At 42.9% G+C, this 24,327-nt stretch overlaps 1 protein-coding gene across 6 annotated transcripts in view; it reads right to left on the reverse strand.

Annotated features, from left to right (window-relative positions):
- The window catches only part of RNF220 (ring finger protein 220), a 335,093-nt gene that overhangs the window by 94,588 nt on the left and 216,178 nt on the right, over positions 1 to 24,327 (reverse strand). For 5 of the 6 annotated variants that reach the window (XM_033152320.1, XM_033152322.1, XM_033152324.1 and 2 more), the window contains 2 exons: positions 10,000 to 10,056; positions 7,214 to 7,259 (listed from right to left, as the gene is read on the reverse strand). In XM_033152320.1, coding sequence (XP_033008211.1) covers positions 7,214 to 7,259; positions 10,000 to 10,056 — 103 coding nt within the window. The remainder of the gene's footprint in view (positions 1 to 7,213; positions 7,260 to 9,999; positions 10,057 to 24,327) is intronic. The other variant, XM_033152321.1, reaches the window with a different exon arrangement.

Consider the following 24,327-nt stretch of genomic DNA (forward strand, 5'->3'; position numbering starts at 1 on the left):
CACCGGCTAATTTTTTTCTTAATGGCAACGAGGCCATCAATCTTGTCCAAGGCTTGCTCTCACCCTCGCTTCCCTCCCCTGCCAGCTTCCAAGCAACAACCTACTTAGCTCATAGGAATAACGGGGTCTTTCTTCTCTGCTTCTGCTCTAATGCTTTCCAACTTGACAAATCCCCCTTTAAAGAACAAGCTAAGAGAGAAATATCAGTTATAATATGCAACAGCACAAGGAGAGAGCACTGCCGGACAGATTGAAAGTAGAAATTAAGGTGCAGTCTGTTCAGCAGGGAAAAGTGATTAAAAACTGGGACTGGGTTATCAAGGAAAGTTGTGGATTCTCAATCAAGAGCATCCCTTCACACAAGGCTAACATATCCTTAAACAGTAACTTTAGTCAATCCTAAACTATTGTACTCTTTTTGTCATATATGATGGGGAAAGAATCTGCAGAAGTTTTATTCCAAAGCAGACTCACTTCATTTGATCTGGATGGATCATAACCAGGTTTAGATCACGAATCCACTTGATTCTGTGGATCCCTTTAAGAGGCGTCCGACAACTACAGCACCATTTCTGTATGGGTTTTTTCCCCCTCCTTGCCCTTTAAAAAGCCCTAAGTAATGTAGCTGCCCACACTCTGGAGCAGCTAGTAGTGCATGGGGCTCCTTGCTTTTCGCCACTGCATGCTTTGAATACAATAGAGCAAGTCCCCCTGAGAGCAACATACCAGTAGCTTGGTGCTGCACTCAGAGTGATGCTGCCCTCTTGATGCTGTACACAGAGAAAAATGCCTGCCCCTACGTAAAAATGCCTGCCCCCCCCATACAATTCTGTGCAGACTGAGATTGGAAGAGGAAAAATTATTATCAATGGCAGCCAAAGTGAACAAGTCTTGACAAAGTCAGGAAAAGTACTATAAATTGACATTGTAAAGTGTAAGAAGCTATTTAGACATCAGGTTAAAACTTGGCTGCTTATGCAGGCTTTCAGACATTAATGCTGCTTTTTTATATATACTGTACTATTTGCTGTTTCAGGGCTCGTCCACACTTCCGCTTGTCCTGTGCCTGGAAAACACAGATCTGAACAGTTTTCTGCTTGAGCCACACTTTCTAGGCATGGGTTCGAGCAGTTTTCCCCTTGCTACAATCCTTTCCCTTCAAACACCAGTGGTGGGAGCACACTGGAGCTGAAGCAAGCAGTAATGTGCACACACAGTCCAAAGTTATTATTACATCAAACTCAGAGATTATGTCTGAGCGCTCTTTTTTTGCTCCAGAGGTTTCCCCACAAACCCCTCTCTTTAAAGTTCTATAGGAGCAAACCCAAATTGCCATTTGCTCCAACTGAGTACTAAATATTGGTTTTCCCCTGGAGAAAGCAGCGGGACAAGAGGAAGTGTGGATGAGCCCTGAGTCTTTTGGTTTTGTGGTGTGTGGTGCTCCTACCCAGAAAAGTCAGAGTAAATACTCCTGGTAACAAAGTAACCACCTCAACCAGTTAGAAAGGCAGAGAAACAGTTACCTCCAAGATTTCTTTCTCTGCAAGCCATAAGTAGTTTGTTTTACCAGATGTTCTGTAATAATTTGTTTGACAACAACACTGGACAAACTGCTATCAGGTTACTGAAAGCAATAAGCCTTTATAGGATGTTGCAATTGTGATTGTGAAAATGTCACAATTTTGAATGCAACCTGCTTCAATATGCTTGTTGATGGGGGGGAGGCCCCTCTTACAGGGAAGTTGGAAATGGGGAGGGAGTCAATAGGTCACTAAGCTTGAATGGAAGGGGACAGCATGGGACATCCTCATTGCAAAGAGGGATATCAGTGCTCTCTTTCAAGAGGTCACAGCACCTCTTTAGCAAAGAAAAAAAATATAGGAATGGGCCACTTGGGGAGCCACAGGTAAAAGAGGAAGGGAGAGGTGGGGTTGAGACTCTTTCAAATGAAGGAAGAGGAGGACATTGACAATGGCTGCTTACCAATTTCCCTTCCCTTTATCTACTCTGCCACTGGTACCTGTTGTGGGAGACAAGAGAACAAGAAAATCCCTCCTTACTCACCCATCCCAAAAACTTGGGTAGTGTAAATGAGGTGTAGGTCCACATACAGGATAGATCTTGGTGCTCTTGAATATATCTCTGAATTATTATTATTATTATTATTATTATTATTATTATTATTATTATTATGTGTGAGAGCGCCTATGTATTCACAGGCAAGAAAAACTCATGCAGGTGTGAGTGTTTTGAAATTGTTTTATCATCTGTATGTTAGCAGGTAGATCAGAATCTACCGGTAGATAGTCAGATCACATAGTAGAATAGCAGGAGGTTCTGCCTCTCAGTTACTGTATATTCTGGCGTATAAGACTACTTTTTAATCCAGGAAAATCTTCTCAAAAGTCGGGGGTCGTCTTATATGCCGGGTGGAGAATCTGCGGTCGAGTATATCTCAAACTCTATATTTTAACTGGAAAAGTTGGGGGTCGTCTTATACGCCAAGTCATCTTATATGCCGGAAAATACGGTATTTAACATCAGCAATAGCAGAAACCTTAAACTGAGGTGCTAGGGTTCCAGAGTTACTGCAGAGTTCAGATATTTGTACTCGGATATGCAAGACTAATGCGGCCAGGGTAGGTGTGGGGCAGTGGAGACAGGTAACTGGTTTCTTCCCTGGAGCCATCCTTTTGCCTCTGGTACTGGTTGCAGGAGCTCAAAGTGCTAGTAAAAAAAGAACCAGTCTCTGCAAACCTGGCCATGCCTGGGCTAGGTGAATGACTGTTCACTCTGTGTGTATGTGTATAAGACGTGCCCATGCATGTCGGATGCATACATGTATGTGCTTACATAAACATGTGAGTGTGCCATGCTGACCCCAGGGACACAGGTGGAAGCAAACACAAGGCGAGGGACACCTATGATTTGGGAGCAGCCCACAGCCAAGAAAACACACCAAGATTGTAACATATGCTCATTGCTGCCTCTCCTAAAACTACCCCCTCCCTGTCTCAGAGACAGGTCAGATGTCAGCACTGGGAAGCGGTGAGCCGGCAGCAGTGACACTTTGTTTCCTTTCAAGGCCACCCATTTGAGACTATTAAGTGCTGGGCTCCTGCTTTTTGATAGCCCCGAAAACACAGGCAGTTTATTTCTCTTAAACAATCAATCACAGCTGCTGTCAGCACAACAAATACCCTAACCCTGCTTTTTACATCTCGCTCTGGCCTTTCCCTTCTCTCCTGCGCAAAGTGTTTCCTGCCTGATGCGTTGGACTTTAACTCTGCCATCTAAATAGGTACTTATCACTTAACATGGAGGTGATGGCTTGACATGTTTTCTGTCTCCTGCCCTCCCCTGCATGGTGGGGAAGCAGTCAAAGTGTTGCTAATAGCTGTTATCACTTGGGAACTGTAACCCGAATGCAATGAGTGATACCAGCTTTTGCTGTGCTTTGTAACAGCACCAGTGGTCTCAGCATCTCAAGACGCGAACACCACCAGCATCTTTTATTCTCTGACACTTTCCCAATGCCCAGTAAAACTCACATACTCCCACTGGCTCCTTTGTCTGTCTGTCTTCAGGAAGCCACAGCAGCACTTAATACTGTAGATAAATGCTTAAGGAGGAAAGCCAACTTCAACTTCCTGACTTCTGGCAATTTGAACCACTGTTTGAGTTACACCAGAGGACAGTTCTCCATGCCTCAATGAAAGCTGGGGAAGGCAAAGACTTGACCATGCTAGCATATTGCCATGCAAGGAATCCCAATAACTTTGCTCTCTGGGCTTGTCCACACTTATTTGCCCCAATCTTCCCAGGCACAGGTCTTCACTTTAAAGTGCTGTGCCTGGCATAGGCGTAGCATGGGGGGGGGGTGGCCCTGAGTGCAAACGGGCACCCCCACTGCAGGCTCCTTCACTCTATGCACCATCTTTATCTTCAAGGCCATAATACGGTACATCTAGAGATTGTAAGTAATGCGAAGGAGATTATGCGCTGAAATATTTTAGTTGATATTTTAAAATGTAAAATGCTGTTTTATTTATTGATTTGTTTTACCTTGTGGGCTTATAGCCGAATAAAGTATTATCTATCTATCTATCTATCTATCTATCTATCTATCTATCTATCTCCTTCATTGGAGCCTGGCTCCACATGAGAAGGAGCTGCGCCTTGGCTGCTGCGCTCGTGCCTGGCCACAGGTCTGCCCCTGGGTCAGGCCTGACCCAGTGGAGGAGAGTAGGTGGCAGCTTCCATGTCCCTCTTATCCCCTGGACACTGGCACATGGGAGGCCGCCCTCTGTGCCCCGCCCCCCTGGGGGGCACGCCCCACGCACCCATCCCAGGTAGCGCTGGCTTACGCTCCGCCATTGTCTACTGCTAGTGGTTCATTGCCATCCATGCCAGAGAATGAATCTGGAACATTTTACATGCAAAATATGTGTTCTACTACTGAAGTATGGCATCCTTCTTGTATCTCAAAAAAGGTATTTCTTGGTACTATTTTCCACTCAGCTTTGGACACAGAAGTCAGAACTATACCTCATTTCTGCCTAGCGCACACAGATCATCCGTCGCACACTCTATATGGTTATGTTCGAACTACTGGTACTTTTTAAAAACCAGCACCAGAGAGTCTTCCATGTCTCCTGTGAGTTTTCAATATGTGGAATTTGGTTTGTTGGTTGATAGGAAGGAAGGAATTCTGTTCTTAAATCCATGTGATTGGAAGTAAGTCTCATTGATTTCAATAATGCTCACTTCCAATAAAGTATACTTAGGATCACAGCCTTAGTGGATATGTTTCCAAACTTAATTACAACTACCCAATCTTTTTCCCAGTCTTTCTCCCACATGAATACCAGCCCTAAGTGCTGACATATTTCAAATATACATGGACAGTTCTCTGGTCTCTCCCTCTCCCCTACAGCCACAATGAGCAGATTTAATTATTAATCTTTTATCGTCTATCACTTTTAGAGATGAAGCCCTGAGGTATTATGTGATTTCCCCAAGGTCATCACAGAAGTACATGGCAAAGCTGTTACTAGGGATTCAGGAACACTGATGGAGGAATCTAGGTAAATAGTACCCTTTCTGGCTTAAAGTACAGAGAAAATTCAGTAAAGAATCTATCCACTGTGAGATATTTGGAAACAGCTTCATCAAACTCTTCCTCCTCAGAGGAAGTTAGTGGTCAGGCAGACCGCCAGAAACAGTAACGCAGCATCAGAATTCCCTGCCATCCCTTCCCTCTCTTCTTTTTAAACTTCAATGCACTGTTACACGCGACCCCAATTGGCTGCACAAGATTCCAGGTGTTACACATGAGTCTGGCTATTATCAGTCCTAACATACCAGTTCTAATTAAATCCTAACATTTCTTAAACCCAAGCATTTAGCACCCACCAAACATTATGGTACTGCATCTTCAACAAATAATCCTTGTATCTCAAAACTTGCACCCAAGCATTTATTTTAGTCAACTGTTAGTGGCAGCAGTACGGGGGCAGGGGCAGGAATCCCATTTTGAAAATTAAAATCCAAAATGTGCAAGCCTACATAAAATGTGAAATTTATTAAATTTGCCTATTTCCTTTGCACAATTTTTGGCATCTTTGATCGTTCCGGGGCAATTTGCAGGTTTTATTTCAATGTCAAGATTCTTTCCTGGAACATGTGAGTGGGACTCACTTATCTTCCCACTAAATAACCATAGAGAATCCCAGCAAACCAGGGGTTGAGGAGGAAGGTGAATGGTGTTTCCAGACCACTACTCTTCATCCTTTTCAGACCCAGCACCCACTTTTAAGCTAAACATATATTTAAGGACCATTTATTTATTTATTTTTCACCATATACTTAAATGGTGGTAGCACTGCTGATACAACCCACCTCAGATCAGCCCATGACTTGATAGTGAATCTTGACCCACCAGCTGAACACCAAGGCAGACTTACACTTAATATAGCTATTAAGTGAGAAGCGCAGCATCTTTTGCAACACGCAGGCCTGTTCTTCAAGCAAGTGCCACTTGAGAATAACAATTCTGAGGCCAAGAGGCTGTAAGAAGAATTCAAAAGCCCCCTCTTCTTAACGTTCTTAGGTGATGGTGGGAGAGTGAAGGGAGGGGGACGCCATGTGGCGACAGCAGACAAGTGATCTTCGTTACACAGGACCCCTCAACTATCCTGCCTTAATCCCTTCACTCAAAGCAAATGGGATTCTTTGTTGCTTGAAGCTTCAAAGGCTCAATCCCTGCTGGGAGAAAAGGCCTTTTTCTTCCTTATCTGGTGACTGTCTCTAACTCTCTATATTTACTTCCAAACAACTAATCTGCCTATTGAACGCCTCCTCAGGCTTGGTGTTTGGGACAGATGAGTTATCACCATCCAGCAATGAGCACAACCAAAATGCACAGTACAAGAGCTGCTTTTCATGCTGCTCTTTCCTACTCCCTTGTGAGATACAAAGGCGAATATGAAGATTCTTGATTTTTAATTGATGTGTTCCCTTTTACTTGCATGCCTGCTTCTGCTGTGTATGTTTGTTTCTGGATCAGGAACAGCAGCTCATGATCTGCCGGAGTAGCACTAAGACCACACTGTATAAGGTGTGGCGCACACATTACTAGTAGCCTATGACAGCAGGTGCCACAATAACCTACAAAGTTTTTCTGCTTGGACCTAAGGGCCACTTCCTACATTATTCAGCAATGACCCTGCATTTGCCACCACATACACATTTGTTTAGCCACAGCTAAGCACATCCCACCCCTAACACATTACAAATGGAGGTTGGAGACAGAGGAGATAGAATTGCTGCAGACACCCACTTCACGAAACTAGTGTCTTTGCTTCCAGAGCACCCAATGTGATGATTTAATTTCCAATTGCAGGGACCCAAAGGCCAATTCTAGTAAAACCTGGAAGTATTTAGAATGCTGAAATGGTTTTGCAATGGGTTATAAGCATGCCCATTACGTATTGAGGCACTAATATAAAGAGGGATGCAGAAATAAAGACTTAAGTGACTGTCCCCTGCCCAGGGAACTTCAGGGTCTGCGTACAGGACGAGACAACTGTTTGATACCACATACTGTTATGAAGATTATGAAAGGAAGATCAAATTGGACCAAGAAACAGAGTGTTTGTAGGGGCATGGAGGATATTGGAAAACAATATGTGACCAAAGTTGGCTCACTTACCTTGGGAGTACCTGGAGCCATGACATCCTTCAATATAGAGTTCTTACTGTCAAGAGAGAAAAGAAGAGTATCAGTACCATACTGAAAGTGGGCAGATAAATTCTACAAGGTAAGACTTTTCAGACCTTTTGGGGGGGCTTGGTGCTGTAATGAGATCCAGACAACTAGGAATTCACTTTCCACACAGAAGGCCATCACCACCACGCTGCACCCAACTTCCTATCCCTATTATTTCTATATTACATTTGAATCCTAGAGCAGGATTGGTGTTCTCACAAAAAACCTGTGAGGCAGATTAGACTGAGAGACAGTGACACTCAGTGCTACCCTGTCAACTTTGAAGCTGAGCAAGGATATAACTTTGACTTCCTGTATCCAAAATCATACTCTAGGTATCACAGAAGCTCTGAAGTGCATCTGCCTTTTACATCCACATAATTCTTGTAGCATAATAAAGCTTTCCATGTCTACTAGGGAGGCAGGTCTGGCTCTATGGGAAAATACACCATTAAGTATCATAAACAGAAGAAATGCATAGTGTTGCAATTTGAAACCATGGCCATTTAACTGGACTGGCTCCAGCTTCTGGAGACTTTTTGGGCAACTTGGACAAGGACCATTTAATAACTCTCCTCGTTCTCTTTGTATCTCCTCATTCATTTTTGCAGAGGAGAATGAGGGACAGCAAGATCGGAGGGAGGGAGGCAACCAAACTGGAAGCAGAGCATGGAGTGAGGCAGCTGGCACACCATTAGGTTGGAGCATGGGCTGCAAAGACCTCCGTTATCTGGTTCTGAGGCATGGTGTTTTGGAGGTTTCTCATCCCCGTGTTACAATGGCCTGCCCAAACCACTACACATCCATTCACAACTCTTCTTACACCAAATATTCCATTGCTCAAAGATTGGATAGACATACCTCAAGCATTCCCCCACAGCAGTGCTTTCTCTTAACTTAAATTTGTCTGATAGGAACCCAAGAGTAGATCCTGCCACTTTCCTCTCACCTAAGCAAAGCAACCATTGCCCCCGAATACCACATCTATCGAGGCTTCTGTATATGTGGTCTGTCTCATGCTGTCCCCTCTTCCACACTGATGGAGGCCAGAAGAAAGCCCCAAAACAGGGTGTTCCAAAGCCAATTATCCTCCCCTCATGACCTGCCATTGTGAGCAGCCCAGCTGTAGTTGCAGCAGTGACTCCACTGACCCATGAGCCAGGCTGATAGGTAACTTACTCCAGAGATTTGTGCCAACGGGGAATAAGAAGAGGTTAGGCTGACTCTGGCATCCAGTGGCAAGTGGAGTGAGTTTGCTGGCAATTCCCCCATTCCCAAGATCAAAGCCTGCTCACCCACTAGCTTAAAGAAGACTCATAGGCAGGGTAGCAGTGGTATTACCTAGTGATTGGAGCTATGGGTAGCACTTTACCACATTGCAGAGTGAATGCACAAAGGGAGCTCCATGGTACCCTGATTAAGCTGTTGAGGGTGTGGGGAGAACTAAAGCACAGCCCTGGAGAGCAGAAGGAAGCAAGGCATGCAAACTAGTCAGAAGTAATGGCATACACACTTGGCAAATCTCAGCCAGATTCTTAAAAAAAACAAAAATCTCAACTTAGTTAAGGGTTTGCTCTAGTGTCCCTTCCAAACCTAGTCAATCCTAGTAGCAAATGACAGTCAAAGTGGTGGCATTCACTTTCAGTTAGTTGTCCCCTTACTGGTTCTGGGCCCTGGCAAATTCCCAACCCTGATGACTTCTTGAACTGGCCATGTTGGGTAAGACAGGATCTTGGATGAAACCACAGCCCAGTCTAGGAGAGGCAGGTAAAGGGGTGAAACTGAAACCAAAGTGTGCTGGAAAACCCCCCAGATGATTTGGGAAACCATTAAGAGACCTACTTGCCATACAGAAAAGCAGTTAGTTGTGCTGTGGATAAGTTGTCTCACAAAGCATTATCACCTGCTCCTACTGCTTATGGGACACAGAAACTGGTTGAAAATTCTACTATAAGCACTTGCCACCTTGTTTGACCAGAAATCCTGCTGCGAAGTTAGCGTCCTGTGGGACGCTGATGTGACAGGCACCTTCCTGGTATAACCCTGTCTGGGTGCAGTCATTCATATACACTGCCTTGTTGCTCTGTGACTGATTACAGTCCCTATTAGTCAGAGGATACCTGATAAGGAATTACATTTCTAAATATAAATGGTTACATTTCTCTGCAGTTCACATTTTCCCTGAGACCCTTGGTCCAGTAAGGATCTCAGCCCTCGAACAAAATTAATGTACAGAGACACTAGCAGGAATGAAGAGCATTAGGTATCACACAGGACTGGGTCACAGGAGGAGAATGTGGAGCAGAGAAAAGAGAGACAAATTACTAAAATTAGAAGGGCCTTTCTCCAGGCTGTAGGAATTCCTTCTCTCTCTCTCTGCTTGGTTGATTTGTTAATTTCACTCCATTTCTATTTAACGGCTGGAAGGAGGTTCACACTAGGGTGATCCTCCCCCTCCCCGCCCTCCCTGGAGCAAGATGCTTCAGATTTAATAATGCCTTTCACCCTCACTCCAGACAGGTTAAATTTGAAACAATTACATATCAAAGGCGACGGGGCGGGGAGACCCCGCACTGTAATTTTTTTGGTTATTAAAGTAATCTCTCTCATGTAAATTCTCCAGCTAACATGCCACAAACAGCATTAGGAAATAAATGATTTCCCCATGATTCGATTTACTGATACAAAGCACCTGCAACAGGCAAAAATGGGGCTCTGAAATATGTTACCCAAGCTGATGTCTTGCGCTTGCAGGGCTCCCACAGCTGGAGGTCCCTCTTCTTAGCCTTGGGGGGGTTGATGGATGGATGGGTGGATAGGTAGAGGGGAGGGTGGTGGTGGGGGGAGGATAGTGGGGAGAGAAGGAATTGTACTTAATAATAAAATTTGTATGCAAGTCGGCATCCCAAGCTAGGGATGACTGATCGGCAGCCAGAAAGTATTAAAAAGCCTTGCTAAACAGATGCTGACAATAGAACAAGACATATCAAATCAGATCTATTCTAGAAGCATTAACACACACACACACACACACACACACACACACTTTTCTTCCCAATCACAGCAATATGGGAGACATCAATAAATTTTTATGAGACTTTTAGAAGATCAACATGCTACTGGATGTGACAAAAAAGCAATGTGGCTGTCATGTTCGCTTTGTCGGGGACACTTTAGCCCCAGATGTCGAGCTGTGGCAGCAGTGAGTAGAAATTGAATTTGGCTAGCTTTAATCTGCCTTTTGTTGGCAGATGGCTGGGTGTAGAAAAACGAAGTGAGGAGGGTATTTTGAAGGTGTTGGCTCCTGGGGACTGCAAAGCTTCCCATGCCACCACTGCTTCTTTGTCACAATCACAGACCCCTAAAAAATTGAAGACCAAAAGTCATCTCCACCTCAATTCTACCTCCCTTCTCAATAGCAACCAATGCAACTCTTTGGGGTCACTGACAAAAAGCTGGTCTTTTGTGCACACTTCATGGAGGTAGGAGGCCAAGTTATCCAATTCCTTATCAAAAGGGAAGTATGTTGTGTGTGTTGCCATGTGATAGAATGAAAAGAATCACCTGGGATTGCATAGTTGCACTGCAGATATTTACCTATCTGGAGAGCAATCCCAACCCCCAGATTCACTGGAGATGTTTCCACTGTGGGGAGCCCCCCAAACTGGGTGCTCTGGGGCTGAGTCAGAGGCGGTCATGGGTGTGCCAGGTTCACAGCTCTTTCATTCCCCTGGGAAGCACCAGGATTGGGTCCCTCAACTATGCCTGCCTTGAAACCAATTATTTCCCACGGAAGCCAAAGCGGAGATTAAAAAAAGTAGGAGCCACCCGAACAAAAAAAGGGAAAAAACCCTGGCCAGCATAAGCCAGTGTTAGATTGCCCATTACTTAACGTCATTCCCCTCCAGTTAGTTTTGCTCTCTTTGTACTCTTTTCTTTCTTTCTAACCCATTCTTACTAAATGATTGTCAAAAGGGGTTTTTTAAATTTGTAATCATGGAGACACCATACTCTTCTCCTCAGGGCAGGGGAACAATGGTGGCCCACCATTCCTCTCTCTATAGCCCTCAGGACTCTCCCCAGGTTATACATCCTGCTGAGACACACCCCTCACCAGCCTTGCTTTGCACCTTCCTTGAGGGCTTTTGCTTAGCTGGATGGAGGACAGAGAGAGATGTGTGAGTGTAAAGAAACTAGCCTACCATACAGAAGTTACCTTCACTTTTATTGCTCTGCCCACTTTTGCCTCTCGCCCTGACCAACACTGACATGTGGCTCTCGGAGCACTGCCAAGAAGGGAATGTGGTTCCTATGATGTTGGCAGTTAAATAGGCTTTATGGTTTTTAACCAATTCTTCCTTTCCATGATGCAGTGAGGAAATGAATGATTCTTATTTTTATTTATTGAATTTATTAGTTGCTTCAACATGCCCAGGGCAACCCAAAGCAACTTACAAATGAATGGACAAACAAACAGACAGACATTACACCCCACATGGATACATGAAAACCAAAAGGAAAGAGAAATACATTAAAAACATCCCACAGATAGTTAAAAGGCCAAAGCTTTTGCCTGGTGCCAGGTGAGTCTTCCTGTGGGGAGCACTCCACAAACAGGGAGCCACCGCAAAAAAGGCCCGTTCCTGTGTTGCCACCCTCCAGGCCTCTTGTGTACACAAGAGGGCAGACAAAGAAGGGCCTCAAGATGATGAGCACAGTTAAATATTACAAAGCAAGTTGACAATATTTGAGGAGGAGTATAAGTGCTTCTGATTCTACTCTCAGTAGTAAAAGCACATGCTGAAGATCATTTAACTAGTGGTAACTAGTCCAGATTAATTCATCTAGAGAATTAGAATGTGATTTTTGTGGGTGTCATTTCAGTGCATTAATATAGTCTTACCAGGTCAGGCCAAGGGACCATTCTTCCTAAAAGTACAGTATTGCCTATCTGTTGCTTCATTATAAGGACACAAAACCCGGAACAGGCTGACACCTCCATTTCAGCCTTTTCTTCTGGGATTAAAGAACCAAGTCAGAGGTTGTGTTTTTAAACACACAGGTAAATTATGTGCATAGGTAAATGTATTGTGTGAAGCGGCAACACTCTCTCTTGTCCAGTTCTTCTGAGAGCAAATCATTAATTGCTAGCCTGATGGTTGGGAAAGTGAGAGGCCATAAGCAAAGAGCAACCTTCCTTCCCATAAACAGTGGTGGCAAATTAAAAATGGTAAAAGGGAAATCACGACCTTTAAAGTTCAAACACTTTCCAGCACCTTTTAAAGTTTCCTGCTCCAGGCCCTTGCAAAGAGCACAATCTTTGGAGACCTCAGAATTCTCTTTAATCACTAAGCAAGTCAGGAGCGGTCTGAAATGATCACACATTTACATAGTAATAACCTCAACCGACACTCCCCACATTATTTCATGGCCAGCATATTGCCACACAGCGAGCGATCCATGTGGTTTAAATTATAACCCATACATAGGAAATTACTTGCTAACTATGATCTTCACAGGTTTGTCTGACACTTCTAATTAAGATGATTTACATAGAATTATCCTTTGAAAGCAAAAAATGGTGCTTTGCTAGCTAATAAAATATAATTACTACATACCCCCCATCCTCCCACCCTTTACAAGTTACAGTTAGTTTTAATCTGTTTGGGGAATTGTTTATCCAGTTCATTATGATAGCACAACTTACTTGCCCCTTTTAGGTAGCAGCAGATCACAAAGAGGCAGGAATTAACAGATGGGGAATAGCTATCATCCCCTAATGAGGCTAAGGGGGAGTTTGTGGGTAAGATTTTCGTTCTTGGGGCTTTGCATATTTCTAAGAAAAATTAATGTTTCCATGTTGATCCACTTTCTACACACAAATATATGTGTCAGCATTTGGCTATGTTGCAAACACATCTGTTATGAAGCAGAAGCACATATTTACAAAGCAATCCTACTGGGGAGGGGAAGAAGAAACACCAGGGGCTCACATCAGCAGAGGGTGGGGAAAGCCACCCCCCACAATAGACTCTAATGGGAGGGAAATCATTATTTCCTGTTCCAAGGGCATGCCCAGTAGGGGGCTTTAAATCCACTGCATCCAAAGCTTCCCCCAATGTGCCCAGGAAACCCACACCCTTGTTCTTTCTGTTACTGGAGTACCAGCAGCAGAGCTCTCTGCCACCACTATAAGGAAGCATTCTGGGGTCCCTCTCTGATGGCAGACCTCCCTCTCTAACCAATGGTGGAGAAGGTCTGCTGTATCCTATGACCCCTGGGGATGTCATTCCAAAGCCAGCTGTCAGGGAACTGCCTCGTCCCAGAGTGGAGAGGTGTTAGGGCTTTCTCAGTATTGCGAGCCCACGCCTCATATGTTGAGCAATTCCTCATCGTCCAGTGGGGGAATCAGTGATCCCTCTAGTGGGGAGGGGGAAGCTGATCGCGGAAGTGGGAATCAGGGCTCTGGTAAGGTAGAAGAGCCATTGCACCAAGCTAAGGCAGGGGAAGGCGCAACTCTTCCGTCGCCCCACTTGCGCAGAGTGGGTCGGTGCAGGGGTGGTAGGCGGGGGTTCTGCATACCACGGCTTTTATGCTGGTCAAAGAACCAGCAGGGGTCATTCCCGGACTCTGACTGAGGAGGAGACAGACGTGAACCTTATGCTCTGCACTGTAAATCACTGCACAATAAAGAACTTTAAAAAAGGAACGACAGAGTCGGCTTGGTTACTCACGAGCAACAACTGAGAACCTTACACCATAGGATCACAATTTTACTGAGTTTGTAACACAACTGATCCTGAACACTCTGATTGCAAAGAGTAATTTAATATTTGGCAAAGAGCAAGTCAACTGGGAAGTTCTCCAACAGAAACCACATGGAAATGAATGGGAGTTACACAATAACTCAACAATCTATTATCCTCTTGAATATTTAACCGGGGGGGGGGGTTGCAATTTCTGCTTCTATGATCACCACTTGGTCCACATAAGTCATCATCTTACTTGTTCTCTTTCATGCAATAAATGTAGTTTTTAGTACTCCAATCTAGAGTGGACCTCATTTTCTGCTGTTAAAAAAACACATTAATTTGATTGCTTTTCTGCAAACTAGTTAAAAGTGTGTTCTAAATTGTCAATGGCACAAGAGTCCCGGCTATTTAGAGATACACGACTATGAACTCCCTTCCCAAGTCTTGCCTGACATCTGATGGCTCTACTTGTAGAGGCCCCACTTGATCTTTCTGAAGAGCAGCCAGTTGACACTACTGGGCCAAATGGACCACTAGTCTAATTCAGTATAAAACCATTCCTGATATCTAAATTATGATAAATATGCATAGAACATGGACATTCACACCTTGTCTCTCCCAGTGTTAAGCGAGTCGTTTCACCGGGCAGTCTGAGGGTTATTCTGAGGCATCTGCTTTAAAGAGGTCATGAGCTTTCCTAGCTCCAGCTGACACCAAGTGAGTGAGTGAAACTCTTGAAACCTCATTCAGCATCTTAATAGCAGTCTGCCTTATTGGTTTTAGAGGCGTTTAAAATTAAGCCTCTTGATAACAATTCCTTTTGGAATAACAACATTTTGCCTTGGAATGCACTGCTTACACAATGACATCCAATAGCAAAAGGTACTACAATGGAATAGGGGCAGTGAGCTGGCTTCAACCATATCGCGCGTGTGTGTGTGTGTGTGTGCAGGAAGGAGGGGGAGAGGCAATAAACAGAGGCAGTGAAAAAGTAAACCGGAAATTTTAAATGTCACTTTTAATCAGTGACTGTTCCATGGGAAGGCTCAACATGAAGGAAGCAGGGATTCGTTGTTCGTGTGTGTGTGGCCTATATTGGCTAGTAGTGACTGGGAAAATGTTCCAACAACATGAGAGAAAAATATTGCTTGCCAAATGGGGATAAGTACAGTGAGTCTGCACACTGCCACTTTTAGATAAAACATAAAGTGGTATAAAAGTCTGTTTTTACTTTTCTTCACTCCAGCCTCCCAGAAGCCCAAATAAAATCTGAGGATGACATGAGCATGTAAAATTGTTGATCATACTGGCTTATAGTCTGATAATGGATGTGCTTCAAACCTAATTGAAACCGGGGACACTAGCAGAGAACATGGAGTTTTGTTGGTTGGTTCCATTGCTTTGACACAAACTTCCATATAAAATAAGTTCATTTATAGCCTTCATGAATGCAGGTAGTATTTAAAAATCTGACAGCAATCTGTATTTTTTTTAAAAAAAAAAAAAATCATAGGAAGATGGGAAGCTGTCATGCTGAGTCAGATCATTGGCCCATCTAGCTCTGTACTGATACAGACAGTACAGACTCTATTTTGACTGGCAGCAGCTTTCTAGGATTTCTGACAGGAATATTTTCTCAGCTCTTACTGGAGATACCGGGAATTGAACCTGTAACCTACTGCACAGAAGGCATGTGTTCCTCTACTGAGCAACAACCCTTCCCTTTCCGGCCTGCTATCCTTCCCTGTTATATTTTCATGGTGTACAGCCATAGGTATCCAACTAACTCATTCCATCAGCACAAGGATTTCTGCTTGCACAATGGGGTAGACTTTAAAAAGCTTGGCACTCCATGCTAAGCAAATGCTAGCCCCAAGAGACTCATCTTGGCACTTCCCCAAATCAGCAGCAGGGTAAAAATGGTACATCTGCTGAAACAGCCAAACTCCAATACAGTACAAGCAATTGACTTGCCCACATTAAAATCAGGCCATAGTGATCTCTTGCCTTCTTGTTACATCTCTAACCAAGAATATGTAAATCAGGATGATCAGTGACCATTAGCCTGCACTATATTTATCAGTGGGGGAAACCCCATACAAAATAACACTTGCACAAGCTCACGATAGCCAGTAATCTCCAATTTGTACACAGCAGCTTCAGGACAAGAATCCATGAAGCAATCACTTGCACCATAAGATCAACTCAGTGATAAAATAAAGGGAAACATGGGTGTGTGTTTTCTTTTAACCAAATGGCTATATTTTGGTTTCTGCTCTGTTTTGCCTTTCCTTATGGGTTGAAACCCAACAAATTCAGCTCCTTAACTCTTCCCGGAAAACGACAGGAGGGGGGAAACAAAAAGCCAGTCTGACGAATAAAGACAAGATACTGTACAAGCCAGGGAGGAAGGGAATGTGGAGATAGATCTTTGTTACTGTAGCTGTAATGGGGGAATAATTATCCTCCAGCTGGTAGCTTTAATCCACCATAAAGACTGGCCTACAGTTGAATTTTGCTTGCAGGGGAAAAGACTTAGACATTTTCCATGAGTTTAGTTGCCCAATCTACTCTGCTGCCCATGTTTCTCCCTACTCTGCCCTTCACCAGGGCACCTGGGTTCACTTTGTTAGCTTACCTGCTCATCATATGGCACACCCTTCAACAACTAAATGTCCAAGTGGCCTCACAATCACTGACAAATTTAAAATTACAACCTCTATTAACCTTTCTATACACATGGGGAACAGAGGCCCAGATGAGTTGCCAGATCCACTTAACGTCATAGAGGGAGAATGTGGTGGAGCTTGAACTTTTGTGTTCAGAGGCCTAGTTCAAGCTCAGTCACATTCAGAATCTCAGCCACAAAGTTAGGCCAAGCTTCAATGTCCCAGTACCAAAGAGGTGCAACAAAAGAGGACATGGGTAGTATTCAACTAAATTTTATTCAGAGTAGACACATTGAAATTAATGGACCAAACTTAATCATGTTCATTAATTTAAATGGGTCTTCTGTGAATAACACTTAGTTGAATACCACACCATGTCTCCATTTTCACTAATGTCACAATCAGGTCTCTGACCCATCTCAATAGCAAATATGGCAGGGCACGAATTCAGTTTGCCAAGGTAAAGGTACAGGTAAAGGACCCCTGGATGGTTTCCAGTCAAACTTGACTATGAGATGCAGCGCTCATCTCGCTTCAGGCCAAGGGAGCTGGAGTTTGTCCTCAGACAGCTTTCTGGGTAATGTGGCCAGCATGGTGTAACGGGACACTGTGACAAGTGCCAGAGCGCAAAGAAACCATTTACCTTCTCGTCTATTTATGTACTCACACTGGTATGCTTTCAAAACAGCTAGGTTGGCAGGAGCTGCGACAGAGCATCAGAAGCTCACCCCATCGTGCTGACTTGAACTGCCGACCTTCTGATCAGCAAGCCCAAGAGGCTTAGTGGTTTAGACCACAGCACCACCTGCTCCTTTTTCAAGAACATAAGTTTGAAATCACACCACAAAACAACTTGCCACCCTTAAAAAACAAACTCCTCTTGCTCCTGTGCTTATAATAGAAGCCTGTGACACAGCAATTAAGGAGGTGAAGCTCCTCCAACAACTTATATCTATACCAGAAAAAGCTTTTCCTCTGCAAATTTTGTGTATCAGGATCCTGTCAAAACCACAGGAGCAGGGCCAGGATGTTGACAGAGGCATAGCTGAAGAGTTTGTAGAAAAGATGGCCACACTCAACACAAAGTAAAAATTACTTGGCCTTTTCTTTTGAAAAAGAAACATTCACTTACACTCTTTTGGGCATACACCACTCTAAAGGTAGCATACCTGTACCCAAGAAAATGGAGAAGCATGAAAGTTGACGATATGAGCATAAGTCTGGGGAGAGGCTGACATATTCATGAATAAAGGCACAGTAGCTAACTACAGCATAACTGTCAATTTCCCCACTGAAAGCAGGATGCCTTCAAAGGCTGAAGCAATCAATGTAAAACCTATTGACTGCATGTACACCTGTATGTACACTGGCTGCCAATTAGCTACTGAGATGGGTTCAAGGTGCTGGTATTGGTGTACAAATACCAAGATGCCTAAAAGATTGCCTCGTTCCTTACATACCCAATTACTGTTTTCTGAAGAAGAGGGAATCCTATCAGGAGGTCTGTTCTGTACAATGCCAGAATCAGGCCTTTAGTGTAATGACACCTATCCTTTGGAACTCCCTCCCACTGCATACCAGACAGGTAATAATATTTTTTAATAATATTTTTATTATTTGTACTCCACCCATCTGACTGGGTTGCCCATCCTTCTTTTTGCCTTTTCAATGCCTGCATAAGATGCTCCTCTTTCAATAAACCTTCCAAAATCTTTATCCAGGTTGTGATCTGAATTGATCTTATGTATGTGAACACAGCTGTTGTTTTAATCCCTTATTTATATTTATAATTGTTTTGTATAAAATTGTTTTTATGTGTGCAATTATGTCAACTATTTTTATGTATAAAATAAAATAAAAAATTCCTTCCAGTAGCACCTTAGAGACCAACTAAGTTTGTTCTTGGTATGAGCTTTCGTGTGCATGCACACTTCTTCAGATACACTGAAATATATATATTTTTAATTTATATAACTGTTTTATATATGGGAATGATTAATAAATTAAACGTAAAGGTAAAGGGACCCCTGACCATTAGGTCCAGTTGTGTCTGACTCTGGGGTTGCGGGACTCATCTCGCGTTACTGGCCAAGGGAGCTGGTGTACAGCTTCCGGGTCATGTGACCAGCATGACTAAGCCGCTTCTGGCGAACCAGAGCAGCGCACATAAATGCCGTTTACCTTCCCGCTGGAGTGGTACCTATTTATCTACCTGCACTTTGACGTGCTTTCAAACTGCTAGGTGGGCAGGAGCTGGGTCTGAGCAATGGGAGCTCACCTCGTTGTGGGGATTCGAACCACCGACCTTCTGATCAGCAAGCCCTAGGCTCTGTGGTTTAGACCACAGCACCACCCACGTCCCACCCATTAATAAATTAAACCCCATTAATAAATTAAATGATACCTAAACAAAATTAATAATAATAATCATCTTCATCTTCATCTGCATGGAACATAAACCAGGGATGAGGCAAAGACTAAACCACATTAGATTTAGTGATTGGTCTATGCACAGTTTGTTGACTCTGCTGGACTCCAATGATGTGCCACACACAGGTTTGTGGTGCCTTATCTCCTTGCTAGTGGCGTTCTGGTAACCTTTACCTTTTAGCTAACAGCACTGGACTATGCAGAAGCTGACGAGTCTTCTGTTGGTTGAAACTTGTAAAGGCCTGACTCTCCATTCCTCTTTATGTATACCTTCTTCACCACTTCTTTCTGTTCTGCCTACAGGGTCTTTGAGTAATGGGTAATGAATGAGACTGGGAAAGGGGCCTTTAACCTGAGCAATTGGGTGATGGTCCACAAGCATCCTCTAAACTTTAAAGATGGGCATCTCCTCCACCTGCCAACTCAAATGTTACATAGCAGGGTGATGCGTATTCCCTTACCAAAGTATAATGACCAGGCCCTGACAACACCTCTATTTCTCTCCATTGCCAGACTTATTTTTAGATAGGATTGCCTGGTTGTGTCCTGCAAAATATTCATATATTTTGAAGCCCCACCACCTCCAAGAAGTGGGAGACAAAGTATTTATTTATTTAATCATTTTTCCCCCAGTACAAACATCAACCACAAAAACACAAACAATAAACACCATAATAATAATAATAGCACAGTTTGACAATTCAATTTTGAATACACTGATATACCTAGGCCTACACCTTTTTTTAAAACACTGTTTCCCCACCTCTCTCGCCTCCCTCTACCTCCCACCACTGTCCACCTTATCGCTTAAATATTCATTCCAGATTTCTTCATATTTATCCATTCTTATTTTGTGATGACACGTAATTCGTTCATATGTAGCTAATCTGTCCATATTATCAATCCATTTGCTCAATGGAATCTTTTTACGGCTCTTCCAATTCATCAAAACAAGTTTTTTTGCTTCTAATATAGCACGGTACAACCATATATATTTTTCGCCCGCTGAAATCTCCCACGTTTCCGGAATATAATTTAGAATTAAATTCAGTTCCCCTAAATAACAATTCCTTTTTATTACTCTTGCTATAAATATCCTCACCTTGCACCAAAATGATCTTATCATCGGGCAATTAATCAACATATGTACTAAGTTCGCCTTTTTACTCCCACATCTCCAGCAGTTGTCTGCACTTGTTATTTTCTTCTGGTATAATTTTGCTGGAGTCCAGTGGATTCTAAATATTATTTGCTGTTGAATAAGTCTTAGTCGTAAATCTATAGAGGCTATTTTTGTTGATTTTATACTTGACTCCCATATATCATTTGTTATCTGTACCCCTAACTCTTCGCTCCATTTTTGTCTATCATATTCTAAATCATATTTCTTCCTGTTGAGTAGGGTTTTATATAGTGCAAGTGTAGAGTTTTTTGTTTTTGTTGCAAATATTAAGTCTTGTAGCAGCATAGGTGTTTCCGATGCTACTATAGCGTCAGGGCCAATCTGCCTTTCCAACATACGTTTCAATTGGATGTATTGCCATTGTGTTTCACTAGTTAATCCATACTTTACTTGCAAAGTCTTATATTCCACAAATATATAATTTTCATCAATTAATTGATTCAATGTCGAAATACCTTTTTTCATCCAATTTTGCCAAATTATTACTTGATTTCCAATTTTTAATTTTGGATTGGCCCATATTGTTAATTTCTCATGCTGATAGGGGTCATCCTTATTATTTTTATTTATATTCATCCAAATTTTTATAGGTGCTTTAATAATATCCAGGATAATAGGATATTTCATAAAATTGGAGCCGAGTTTAGTCCACCCTACAAGAGGTTCAAAGAAACTATATTCGAGAGAAACCCAAATGGGATTCTTGCTAGCTCTCCAATAATTAGTCTTACTCAGCAGGTAAGCCTGGTGATATGATTCCAGATTTGGGAGCCCAAAGCCACCTTCCTTGGTTGGGAGTTGCATTTTATGTAATGATATTTTTGGTGGCTTTGTTCCAAGTGGGAGACAAAGTAGCCATAGTCTTTCTGCCCCCCTTTCTTCTACCCACCAGCTGTGTGGCAAGCAGGGCTCCAAGTGTGCAAAGACAGAGAAAGAATGGATGGAATAAGCTGTGGCTGCCTCATTTCCCATTGCACTGAAAGATCCAAAAGTATATGCATATTCCCAGAGTTGCAACTGGGCAACACTACTTCAGGAGCAACAGCTCAAGACTTTCACTTTTCTAAGCCATAATTGAATGGAGGAAGCATTGATTAGGTATATGCTGTGGAATGGGAAGGGAAAACTAGAAGGAAAAGACCCTTGTGACGGAACTGCCCTCTCCTTCAGATCTACCAGGCATGAATTTATGCCTTTGAGAGATCCCACTTTGCAAAGCTGAATAGGTTACTGATCTCTTTCTGAAGAAGCTGGTAGCAGTAAGCAAGGCTGTACCTTAGAGGTAGAATACATTCTATGCGAGGGGACATGCAGAAAAAAGGCTGCCCTCACCAAGCCCCTCTTGGTGACAAGAATAAAAAATTACACTGCCTCAGAATTTATCATGCACCCAATTACAATGTTAATTGGCAAGCCCCAGAAATCAATTAATTCACAAGTTTTTTTCAATTAAAAATTAAGATAAATCATAAAAATGTTTCAAGCAAAGGCCAAACATTGTGAACTGATTTCCGTCTTCCTATAGGGATATAGTAGAGGTTTTTTTGGAGGGGATTATAAACATAATAATAAAATAATAATAATGATAATGATATATATATTTTTAAAGTGCTCATGTTTTTGAAAGCCCGGTTGCCCTTGAGTGTCTTTGGCAATGCGCAAGAGGCCTGTCATCAGCAGGACTGGGCTGAAGACAGATAAAAAAGTATCGACCGGTCGGACACACGGCTTCTGCTTTATTGATCAGGCAGGAATTTAACTTGCTGTGCATATCCACAGTGTCAGCAAGGGCCACAGGCGAAATTAAAAGTACTTGGCTTGGAGATGTCGCCATGATACCATGGGAAGGAGGGGGAGGAGAAGAGGGAAGAAAGAAAGGATGAAATGTTAAAAAGCTGATGGGTGGGGGGGGAATCAAAGAGAAACTAATGAGAAAAAAGTTAGCGAATGGAGGGAGATAGGGGGCCACCGGGGTCTAATTCTCACTGAGAGTAATGCTGGCTAGTCACTGTCTCTTTAGATCTCTGCTTGGTTGTCAGGTTGCTTTTAAGGTGAGAGATTTACTATGTATTTCAATGGAGCTTTGTGAAAGAAAAAAGGCCCTCACTCATAAATGTCTCTAATCTCACTCGCTCAGAGCTCTGTAAGACCTGAGTGTTGGTTGCTTTGGAGGTACCAGTGCGTTGCCTGGCCGGTTTATGTCACTGGGCGTAAATCTAGGAGAGCAAGAGGTGAGAGCAGTGACCCTGATGCATGGCATGTGACAGTGGGACTTATTTATGTTTTATGCACTCCGTTTATTCTTATTGGGGGGAAAGGATTACATCTTGCACACCTCTTGGGGATTAGCTTCTCAGGAGGATTCTGAAGAGGGCCGGCACAGTCAACAGCTGGATTACCCAGGGAACTGTGTGGCACCTGCTCATAAGCTCCCTATAGAAGAAGAAGAAGAAGAAGAAGAAGAAGAAGAAGAAGAAGAAGAAGAAGAAGAAGAGTTTGGATTTGATATCCCACTTTTCACTACCCGAAGGAGTCTCAAAGCGGCTAACATTCTCCTTTCCCTTCCTCCCCCACAACAAACACTCTGTGAGGTGAGTGAGGCTGAGAGACTTCAAAGAAGTGTGACTAGCCCAAGGTCACCCAGCAGCTGCATGTGGAGGAACGGAGACGCGAACCCAGTTCCCCAGATTACGAGTCTACCGCTCTTAACCACTACACCACACTGGCTATAGGTGAGTTCCTAGTGGATCAACCCAACTCATGGTTACAGGAGGGTAGAAAACACTGTATTTCAAACTAGAGTGTCTTACCTGAACTCAAGACGGAGCTCAGTGATTATACTCAGTGTGGCTACTTCCAGACTGTCACTATTTTGCAGGTATGATTCTATGATATCTGAAGAAGTGTGCATGCACATGAAAGCTCATACCAATAACAAACTTAGTTGGTCTCTAAGGTGCTACTGGAAGGAATTTTTTTATTTTGTTTCTATCATATACCAGTAAATTCAGACTGCACAGTTAAAGTGGATTTGGTGCTCTTAAGTTCTGGCACAATAAATTCACTTCCAAAAAACAGCCACATAATTTTTTTGTGGTAAGAAAAGTGATGGGAAAATACACTCAAGAGTGTCAGATAATGGCAATGTCAGGTGATGCTATATAACCTTCACTCAAACTGAATGCTCAATAGTGATGTTGTATAACGTGTGTGTGTGTGTGTGTGTGTGTGTATACGTACATACACAGTGCTTTTCCCCCCTAAAAAAATGTTTAGAGGAACTCTCATTTTCCTACTCATATTGAAATACTGCCCCTCAATGAGGCCAAACTTAAGATTCACAAAATCTGTCCATTTTATGTAGACCTTAGACAAAAACTGATAGCTCCACTCTTAGGCCACCTTAGCCTGGTAGATAGAGAATGTCAGGTTTCGCTTTTGGTGAACAATTTTACTGGTACCACAACCTTTGAGGTGGCCAAATTTCTTTTTTTGGCCTTTAAACGACATAAGGTTAAAATCGATAGTATTGATATGGGTCTTTATGTATAATCTACTTTTAGTGTATGTTTTAGTGTAAACCCCTCTGAGCTGTCTCAAGTTTTTAAAATTTGTATGGATAATGATAGTGTTCTGACTGACGGTCGAATAAATTGTTGTTGATTCACAAAATGTTTAGGGGTATGTGTACTCCTGCTTCCCCCCAGAAAAAAGCAGTGTGTGTGTGTGTGTGTGTAAACAAATTAGGATAAATGCTCAGTACACTGGTTATCTGGAAGAGCCCTGTTTTTTATTTCATTCTCTCTACTATCTCCTGTTATGTCTGCATAATAGTGCTAATGGAATAGGAGGATGCTGGCAAAGTTATACCAAAATACTGATACAGGAGGAAGGGGGATTTTAAGCACTGGGTGTGCATACCATACATATGGCTCAGGAAAAATAAATGAGCAGACTAATCTCAGACCACCAAGGTTCCTGACATATGTGAAGAACCTGTGGCTCTTCATACATTGTTGGGCT

The sequence above is a fragment of the Lacerta agilis genome, chromosome 6 (assembly GCF_009819535.1).
Source record: "Lacerta agilis isolate rLacAgi1 chromosome 6, rLacAgi1.pri, whole genome shotgun sequence".
Lineage (NCBI taxonomy): Eukaryota > Metazoa > Chordata > Lepidosauria > Squamata > Lacertidae > Lacerta > Lacerta agilis.